This window comes from Equus przewalskii, chromosome 5 (assembly GCF_037783145.1).
Source record: "Equus przewalskii isolate Varuska chromosome 5, EquPr2, whole genome shotgun sequence".
Classification (NCBI taxonomy): Eukaryota; Metazoa; Chordata; class Mammalia; order Perissodactyla; family Equidae; genus Equus; species Equus przewalskii.
In genome coordinates this window covers 11,534,922-11,545,663 of record NC_091835.1, presented here as the reverse complement: position 1 = coordinate 11,545,663, position 10,742 = coordinate 11,534,922, and the positions used below count along the sequence as shown (strand labels likewise).

At 45.4% G+C, this 10,742-nt stretch overlaps 1 protein-coding gene across 2 annotated transcripts in view; it reads right to left on the bottom strand.

The window, feature by feature from the left end:
- Window positions 1-1,131: 1,131 nt before the first annotated feature.
- Window positions 1,132-10,742, bottom strand: part of SGPP2 (sphingosine-1-phosphate phosphatase 2) — a 122,835-nt gene continuing 113,224 nt past the window's right edge. For both annotated transcript variants that reach the window (XM_070619950.1, XM_070619951.1), the window contains one exon: window positions 1,132-4,747. In XM_070619950.1, the coding sequence (XP_070476051.1) occupies window positions 4,196-4,747 (552 nt within the window). In that variant the 3' untranslated portion in view covers window positions 1,132-4,195. The remainder of the gene's footprint in view (window positions 4,748-10,742) is intronic.

Genomic DNA, 10,742 nt, shown 5'->3' with positions numbered 1-10,742 from the left:
TGGAGCTGCATGTAAGAGTTCAAGGATGGCAGAAGGGGAAAGTGTCTGCTGCAGACTGTTAAATATTCAAATGAGGAATGATGAAAGGAGACTATGAAATGGCCTCTAGCTGTCACCTCCTCTGGAATGGTCCCACATGGATGAGGTAATGGACTAAGAGGCTTCTCACGCTTCCTTTCTGCTCCTGTGACTTGGTTCTGCAACATCAAAGCCCCTTCCTCATCCTTTGTTCCACCCCTGCCACCGTTATTCCTACACACAGTCACCAACACGGGTTTGGTCTGGATTCTCCTTGTAAGAGCTGGAGGTGTTTGGAGAAGTGTCTCTGGCAAGCTGTGCCCTCGCCACGGAGCATCATCTTGTACCTGCTTCCCATCACACCCCTGGGCAAACCCGTCACTTCTTTAAGCCTGGCTCACGCATGACTTCTCCCACGAGCCTTCCTTGAGTTGCTGCAGCCCCTAAGCTAGAATTAACGCCCTCTCCTCTCAATTCCCATGGCAGGGTTACCTTCTCCCTACAGCCTTAACACTTTGGGTCTTGAATTGTAATTCTCTGAGCCTGTGTCTCCTCTCTCCTGAGCGAACTCCATGGGGCAGACTGGACCTCATCCAGCTTCCCCATGCCCATGGTGCCCAGCATATTGGGGATTCAGTCCTTGGCCTTGCAAATAAAAGTGTCATCTTTCCATACCATTTCAAATAGCAAATTTGGGACACTTAAAGGCAGAATGTATCATTGCAATGATGTGAATATCAAACAGGGTCGTGTTCATTTGGTTCAGCACACAGTGTACTCATCTGTGAAAATCTTAGTTACCTTAACTAGCAACACCTACAACTCACCTTTCATCACACAGTGACATCTATCTCTGAATATGGTAAGAGGATGCTCTTTCGTATCGAGGAGCTAAAGGAGGGTATTGAAGCATGCAATCACACACACCACTTCCTGCCTGTTAATCACACCTGTGGCTGCTGACACTCACCAACATTGGCACGTGGCTGAATATGACAGCGATAGAGAATGACACAGCCGGCCGTTTATTTTTGCCACCTCTTTTCAACTCAGATCCGGTGAACCCTGCAAGAAAGATCTAGGGAAAAAAAAATGTCCAAGGAAGGAGACAACTGGCTTTTAAAGCATTTAATAGGAAGTCATAATCAAACAAAAATGATTTTATTTTAAAAAGAATAAATTTACATACAGTACATAAGCAAAACAGCTGAAAGCTTCCAAAATAGAAACCGGGAGCATATGGCCCTGAAACACCACATGCTTTGATTATACTCAGGAAGCATGAGGTGCCCATTTGGGCGAGAAAATCCCATGTTACAGTGCGACTGACAGGCATGTTGTGGAGTGGTTTCAGCCACCGCCATTGAAGGGTTTTAGTTCAGAGTCTCTTCGTCTGCGTTTTTATTCTTCTGCATATTCTGTTATGGTGCAGGTCTGAGCAAAACTGGCATGAAATGACAGCTGTTTGGAATGATGGTTATAGGATGGATGCCCTGGCCCAGAGTGCTGGTGGGTAGGCGGCAGGATGAGAAGTCCGGAAAAGGGCATGCCATTCTACCTGGCTCCTGGAGGGGCCAATAATCCTGAGGGCTTTGGCGTCACAGTTGCCAAATGTAGGGTTGGCCAGATCACAGATCCTAGGCTTATGTTAGATACATCAAGGCGAGCTTGACTTTTAAATTCCTAATCTCTAAGACTCCTGATCGAGAGGCTTTGGACCAAGGCTGGGGCTACACCAGCAGGGGGCAGTCTTCCGCCAGAGAGAAATCCCAGTGTCTAAAAGGAGAGGGAAGGCATACACTTTGAAGGAACATGTATGGTGTATGCGTGAGCAAGCGTGACTGAGCGGGGTGAGGGTTTCATAGAGTGAAGTGCTGTGGGAGAAACGAATGAAGAGAGCTGGCAAGGCAAGAGTGTGAATCAGGTAAGGACCTTTTCAGTGAGTTTCTGCCTGATTCGAGGCCTCACCAATATATACTTTCTATTCTCCAGTTACTGAAATAAGATACTTTAAAAAGTGATGAACCGTGACAAATCCTTGGGTCATTCATTAATGTGCTATAGCTAATATATTCATCCTCAATCCAAATGGTGTAGATACAACTTTAAATACACCAATACAGCCGACTGACTTCCTATGGTTGGGACTTCAAACAACAGGCGACAGCAGTAAAAATTGTACATACACACACATGAATGAATTGCCAACACCTGTGAACATTACGATCCCTCTTTTTCAAAAGACACAAGTGGAAAAGGCTGATCCGTTTGTTGGTTGGATTCATAAAAATCAATGAAAATCATTTTTTGTAAATATTAGCCAGGCTGTGATCTCTGGTTTGGCAGCCGGGGGACGAGCCACAGGGAAATCCTCATGCACGGCCTTGGAGGGGCCAGCCTAGAGCGGAAGTGCCCACAAGCTGGGGCTCTGCCCGCGTCCCCCCCATCATGGTGCCACAAATACCAGCCAGAGTTTGATGTTAAAATAGTCAAATAGCAGGTCATTTTGATCCCTGCCTTCTAAATATGCAAAATGTGAGAAGAATTTGAAGGAAAAACAGGATGTTTTACTAAAAATGATTCTTCTCAGGAAACTGGAGCACTAAGTCAAATACCAAAGGTGATCCCACCAAGAAGGCCAGGGCACATGTTCAAAAACAGGACAAATGGGGGTTCTCAGTGTTCACACTGATGCAGAGGTAACAGCCCAACCTTCAGTCAGGCTAATTTCCTTTCGAAATGTGTGCGTGCAAGGTGGTGATGCATGAGGATTACACACTGGCTGTAGTGGTTCAGGCACTCTGCCGCAAGAGATCATTTGTTAACCATGTGTTTACACTAACTTTTAAGAAATTGTTCATACTTGTTCCTTATTCTTAAGAACTGAAGAGGAGCCCTGTGAGGGAACCTTCTGGGGTTTGCACAGTGATCACCTCCCTAAGTCTATTGAGGACAGGCCTGAGGTCCAAAGGGTGCCGTGTTTGGTTAGCTTGTTTTCCTAAGAGAGGCTGACATTATTCTTGCATTAATTATCCTTAAAATTGCCAAGAGATCATAGGTGGGGAGACAGAAGGGGAGCCCCTGATTCTGTGTAGTAGATGAGAAAATAGGTTTTCAGAAAGTAACTGAGAAATGGAGGAGCCTTGTCAGGGGGGCGTCGTCAGGATCAGCAAATGTCCAGGAGGCCCCTCCCCTCCTTGTCAGGACCCAGCAAGGATCAAGTTCATTCGTTCTTCCATTGACTCACTTTCTCAGGCAGACGACAGTGCCTCTCCAGTTTGGAAGGAAGCATAGAAAAGCTGAAGATGGGGCAGAGGACTTGTCCCAACTCACTCTGAAGCAGCAGGAGAGAGCAGGACACTCAGAGAAGCCCAGAGGTACCTGCTTTTCATGAAGACTAACGCCCAGCGGCCTGGTGAGGTGGGAGCAGCCAGTCAGTTTCATGGATTGGAAGAGTGTAGTAATGGTACCTGGACCCTGGGAAATGCGCAACAAGGAAGAGCGATCCCTGTTTCAATACGCCCGCCAGCAGAGACTGGGACTCACAAGGAAAGCAGACTCTTCCCCATGACCTTGCAGCTTTGCCATGGCCTACACTGCTTCACAGTAAGCTTTCCAGTGCTCTGCCCACCCAAGCAGGCACAGTCTCATTTGATCATTATGACAAAGTCATCCTGTCCAAGGAATGTGGTGTTACGTGCTGCCACCCTTTCTCCTGCATCAAAGTTCCAATTTCGGAAGTGAGACTCAGTGCTGGGCACAGGCATAAGTGGAAGGAAATGTTCAACCTCTAGTCTCCTAGGTCCTTCCTATCTCTGTCGGCCCTCCAGGATCCAGTGGGCCTTGTGGCCATTCCTAAGCCAAGCCACAGTTCCTGCCAGCCCATGACGAGCCCCAAAGTCCATGTATCAGACAGGGTGGGGAACCCTTAAAGAACTTGACTGTGGGTTTTAGCCTGGCTTCAACTGCAGCAAGACCCTTACAGACAAACGGTCCATGTGAGAAAATTTTTCCTTTCATACAGCAGTAGCATTTATCAGATATCAGCAAAACAGACAGGTGAGTTAAGAAGTTTTTCCTTTTTAAAGAAAAATTTGTCATCAAGACTTGCCCACCCAACAACTTTCCTATGTCTTGGTTCTCATGTCCAGTGGGCTAATTTCCAACTGTCTGAGGCTCAGAGTAATCCCAAAAACCTGTGTAGCATTGGCACAAACGTTGTAGCACAGATGCCAACAGACGTGTAGGTGACAAACTTGTAAGGTACTTCGATCTCCAGTCTTCGCCTGGCCTCCTTGTTCCTGGTGACCACCTTGAACCATGAGTATAACACTTGCAGCGAGAGATTTTGTACGAGTTGACGAACCAGGAAGATCAACACAATTCCCACAGTAAATTTGGTCAGACCCAAAACTAACATGTCGGTGGTGAGCGGTGGGATGTTCTGAATCACAGGGAAAGATTCAATGGGCTCCGACACGAGCTGGAAAAAATGGTTGATCCAGAATCCTATGATCATCCCAGCCCCAGCAGCCAGAATGGTGGTGGTGTCTGCTCTGGTTGGGCTATAGTATTCAGACACGGGGTAATTGTAACACAAGAAGAAGGGTACCACTATGACACACACAGGGAAGAGGGGGCTGGCGGAGTTCAGGTGGTCGATAAGGGTCCAGGCAGGGTAGGTGAGGACAATGAGGATCATGGTGATCAGAATGCCACCCAGCACATCCTGCGGGAAGGAGAGAAAAGAATTATGTAAGCCAACCAGTGCTTCCCAGTATACATGTGTAATTTTGAGTCAAATATGCTTGATTTGATATTTAAAATAGTTTTTACATTGCTTCATAATACATGTTTAAAAAATGTACAGTTGTAAAAACTTGAACATAGAAAAAATACAAACAACAATCATACTATCCACATTAAGTATTTTCTTCCAGTTTTTCTGTCTTTTGGAATAAATTCTACATTTGCTTCCTTAAAGCATAGCTGTAATCACATTGTTGCTTTGATCTACTATTCTTTTTGATTTAACATTCTATCACAAGTATTGTCATCATCTTCCCAGAGGTGGCGTCATCCTTTCTTGGCGGGGGCGGGGTTGGGGGCTGCGGCTGGCTGGAGGAGTAAGATAGCTCCTGGAGGAGCCACATTCACACAGCAAGCATGCCAGCATTACTTACAGGAGACGTTTATTTGGGGTGGTTTGAGAAGACATTTTGGATGTGGTGGTGCCAAAGCTCCAAGACACCAGGCTTGACACTACCAATCCGTCTTCAGACACAGAATTTCAAACAGTGTGCACACAATTTCATTGAGTGGATGTACCGCGCTTGGTTTAATTAATCCTTCTTTTGAACATTTTAAATTGTGTTTTCTTTCTTCCTTCCTCTGTTCCTCCCTTTTCTTTCTTCCTCTCTTCCTCCCTCCTTTCTTCCCTATTTTTTTCTCTCTTCCTCCATCCTTTTCTTCCTTCCTTAAATGTTTGTTTAAAATATCTTTAACTCCTTAATGTCATCCATTTTCTTCTCCCCTTACTGTTCTCATTGCAAAATCTATCAAGAGGTGAAGCCTTAATGTAATTAATAGGCGAAAACATCTAAGTCGGAGTGAAGAGCTTGCTGTGGTTTTATTACAAAGTTTCACATGGATTATTTTGAAAGTTTACAATTGACAAACTGAAAACATTTTCCTCAATGCATTGGAAAATCTGGAAAACACCAAACAGTAATACAAATGCATTGTAGGAAATCTGGAAAACACTTTTCAGTATAAGAAAAAAAATTGATCCTTATTTCCACTACCTAGAGTCAACCCTGTCTATATTTTGGCATCATGTTGCCTTCCACCCTTTTTTCATATATACATAAAATAGAATTCTAAAGTCTTGGTTTTTCTTTTTTTCTCATAACTTCATTCATTATTTCTCTTGCTTAGTTTCTAATAAAATGTCATCTGATTGAGTAAATAATGGGACCTTAGAGATAATCACTGAGGCTATAGCAAATTTCACAGATTAGTGAGTATCCATTCATTCTTCCAATATCCACATATGAGTGCCTGCTGTATGCCAGACACAGAGCTGGAGGATCCAGTGTGAGCTGAACAAATACTGTCCATGCCTATGCGGAGCTTACGGTCTAGTGGAGAGACAGATGTTTACTGTTAGTCAAGAGGGAAAGAAGTGAGTGTGGACCGTCATGGTCCTCTGAGGCTGAAGAAGAGAGAGCAAACATAGGCAGGAGCCGCTTCCTACAGGGCCCTAAAGTCCAGTCCACTTCATGAGGACTACATCCTGGGAGCAATGTGAAGCCACCGAAGTAGCTCTCATTGGACACCAACAGGACTAGATTTTCACTTTTGCAGGATCATACTGACTGCAGTGAGGAGAATGCATAGGAGAGGAGCAAGAGTGGATGGGGAGGACAACCTGCCCCCTCAGAGGAAGCCTTGTGCCGCTGCATGTCCTCCGCGTGGCACCCTGGGCTTTGCCTGCTCTTACTTCCACCACCGTCCTTTTCAGTTATCCCCTCAGGCATCATAATCTCCATGGTCTTCCTCCCTATGGTTCCTTCTCCTGTGCCTATGAATATGCACTGATGTTGCCTTTTTTCGAGAATAAGAAGCAATCCTTCATTTAAGCTTCTTGGTTACCAAAATTGAGCCAAACTCTTGGAATGAACTTTCTACACCTGTTGCCTCCACTTCCTCAACTTGATATACACCTGCTCTCTAAACTAGTATTAGATGATACATCATTCTCAAAGGCTACTTGCCAGACATTCGTTGGCTGTTTCTTCACCATCTGTCTTTGACCCAACAGCCTCATATATCCTCTTGGGGATCTATGAGGTTCTGGGAAATTATGGAGTTGGAGCACATGACCTAGGTAGGTCAATCAATGCATTGTATCCCCTAGTCACAGTGATTGGTGCAGGGGTGGTCACGTGACCTAAGCCAGTCCAATTGGAATGAATTGTAGGGCTTTTGCTTAGAATCACTGGAAACAGATGCTCTTTCTTCTTCTGGACTCTGTGCCCTGAGGATTTACACCCTTTATTTGGCCAACCTTTACTATTCAGCTCTTATTAATGTTAGCCTGCACCATCTTGGCTCTTCTCTGACCTCTAAGAAGTCTCTTCCTTGGCTTCCTTCTTTAGCGCTTCCTCCTCTTTCCACATCTCAAACGTGGACATTTCCACAGATTCTGTTTTCAAACCTTACGTGTCTTCTCCCTTGAAGGGTTTTTGTAGGTTCATGCTTTATCTCTCCATTCTCTATCCGCATACCTCTCAAATCTATGTTTTCTGGTGTCTCTCTCAAACTTCAGTCCTGCACTTTTTAACTGAATGCTAGACATTTTCATCCAGATGTCCTGTCAGCCCTCCAAACCGACTTGTCTAAAATAAAAATCACCAACAACCAAAATGAAAAATAAGTACAGGAAATGAGTTTACAGAAAAGGAAATATGAATGCCTCTGAAATATATGAAAATATACCTAAGCTTAGTCATAATAAGAAGTGGAAATTAAATTATGCTGAGGAGAAATTAAAACTTATGTTCACATAAAAACCAGTATATGAATGTTAGAGCAGTTCTATTAATAATCACTAAATATTGGAAACAACCCTGATGTCATCAGTGGGTGATGGGGAAACAAACTGGGCTACAATTGTACAATGGAATACTCCTCAGCAATAAAAAGCAACATGCTGTGGACGCATGCAACAGCTTGGAAGAAATCTCCAGGAAATTATGCTGAACGGAAAAAGCCAGTCTCCAAGGGTTACATACTGTATGGTTCTATTTATACGGCATCCTACAAAAGATATAACTATAGTGATGGAGAACAGATCAGTGGTTGCTAGGGGCTAAGGATGGGGGAGGGTGTGGCTACAAGGGGACATCAAGAGGGAGCTTTTTGGGGTGATGAAACTGTTCTGTATTGTGGTGCTGGTTACTCAAATCTAGACATGTGTTAAAGTCCATAGACTATACACCCAAAATTCAATTTTATTGTTTGTTAACTTAAAAAATACAATTAAAATTACCTTTCAAATAAACATAAAAATACTGGTGGGCTCTTCTGTTTGTACTAAATGACACTGTTGAGCGTCTGCTGCTGTGTGTAAAGCAGTGCTCTGGACACTGAGGGGTTCCCAACATTCCCCCTCCCACCCCCTTTCCCCCCAACACAAACTGTACCCCTCACCTATCAGGGTTGACAAAAATCCAGAAGTCTGACAACAATCTGGTGATGAAACAGTAGGGGGAAAAAGGGACTCATGTCCATTAATCAAATGAATGCAAAATGGCACAACCCTTATGGGGAGAAACTTGGCAAAATTACATGTTCATTTAACCTCTGACCACCAATCTCACTCTGGGACAGGACCACAGAGAGACACGTGCCCATGTCTGAAGTGAGGTATTTCCAAGATGTCTATTGTGGTATTGTTTGTAATAGCAAGAGACTGGAAAACCACCAAGGTCCCCCTACAGGGATGCGTTAAATCTAACCATGGTACAGTCACACAATGGGATATGCTGCAGCCATACAAAGGATGAGGGGGCTATGACATGGCATTTTAAAAAGCGTGATGCATGGGCTGGCCCAGTGGCGCAGCGGTTAAGTTCTCATGTTCCACTTCGGTGGCCCAGGGTTCGCCGGTTCAGATCCAAGGTGTGGACATGGCACTGCTTGGCCAGTCATACTGTGGTAGGCATCTCACATATAAAGTAGAGGAAGATGGGCACGAATGTTAGCTCAGGGCCAGTCTTCCTCAGCAAAAAGAGGAGGATTGGCAGCAGATGTTAGGCCAGGGCTAATCTTCCTCAAAAAAAAAAAAGTGTGATGCAGAACACTGTATCGTATGCTACCACTTCCATCTAAAAAGGTAGGAGAATCTATAGATACATTTTTACTTGAATACACAAACAGGTTCCCTTGCATGGCGGGGGACAGAGCTGGGCAGGACACTTTTGCAGGATACCCTTGCATACCTTTTGAATTTTATATCATCTAAATGTACTGCGTCCTTACAAAATTTAAGTGAAATAAAATTCAGTCTCTCCTTCTCCAAACAGGATCTGCCTTTCACTCTCCCTATGACGTGGAGATCCCAGGCGAGCCCAACTGTGTCCTCTACAGGGCACTGGGCATATTTGGGGACTGGGGGGGCAGGGGATGGCCTGCCGAAACACCAACTGCTGAGGACTGAGGGCATCTTGTCTGTGTGTTTTAAAGGAGCATGCATTTTGAGGGAAGGATGAGAGTCAGGCACAATGAGCTCCACACTGCAAAGGGCCTTTCCTCTGTTAAGACGGGAGAGAAGATTCTGCCACTCAGACTGTCTCCTGGGAGCCCCACTAGACTTAGTGTCTGAGCCCTAAGGACATCAGAGAGGATGAAAGAGTCATTTTGCTTAAATCTATAAAACGCAGAGCCAGAGAAGAGTGCTTTGAGACCCCTTTGGCAGAGTCCTCTTCAAAGGGAAGAATCCATTCTTCCTCGTACCTCTAGGCCCCAGGTGTGGCATTTTATGATACCACCTGGCAGAACAAAGCCAGGGCATCTGTATTGTTCGCTATCGCCCTTGAATCAGAGTCATGGGCGCAGACCTGCTTTGCCTGGTGAGGCAGCTGCAGAGATGCTGGTGACATGCAGATCATTGGGGTTGGGGGGGGGGGGGCGGTGCTGGCACCCGGCAGGGACCGTCGTACTCAGAGCAACAACAGCCTCTCGCAGACCAGCTGGGGAAGGGGCAATTACTGCCAATATCTGGAAGCTGCTGGGCCTGGAGGGCAGTGGGCAAGACCAAGGAGTCCAAGGTCACAGCCTGGGCAGAGAGAGCAAGGGACCCAGGAAGCCACCCTGACACCATGGGGTCAGGTGGCACTAAGGGGCTCAGAGTGGTTCATGACCACAAGTGAGATTCCCTTTGAAAGCTCCAGAAATATTTTGTGTGGGCATTTCTGTTTGAGGTGGGGTAAAACAGTTTTGCAGAGGGCTAGAGGTTCAGAGGGATTCTGCAGGTGCTCAGGGAAATTCACGTATTTACACACCTTTCTGTTGGTGGCACCCTATGGTCAAAGAAGCTCTGAGTCCTGATGGCGCTATCTGACTGTCCCTTCCTCTGACCATGCATGACCACCAGTCACTATATTCCACAGACTCCTCCTTCATTCACAAGATCCCGCTCCCGCTGCCACCTCCGAATGCCTACTTTACCACCAGAGTTCAAACCTTCGTGTCTTCCCCTGCCTGCCATTCTCCCGTCCCAAAGCACTCACTGACCTCCTGGCTGTTTCAATAGCAAACGTTCTCCAATTTTAGCGTGCATTGGAATCACTTAGAAAGACTATTAAAATGCAGATTTCAGGGTCTGCCCTTCAATTTTGACCCGAAGTGAGGCCCAGGAGTCTGCACGTTAACACCCCAATGTAACGCTGGCATAGGGACTTTAAATCAAAAAAAACACACACACATAGATATGGAGAACAGACGGGTGGTTACCAGAGGGGAAGGGGTTATGGGAGGAGGGGGAAAGGGGCTCAGGGGCACAGGTGTACAGCGACAGATGACAACTAGACTTTTGGTGGTGCACACGATGCAATCTACACAGAAGTGTAAATATGATCATGTACACCTGAAATGTACACAATGTTTTAAACCAACGTGACCTCAATAAAAACATAATAAAAACTATATATGCTTTGATA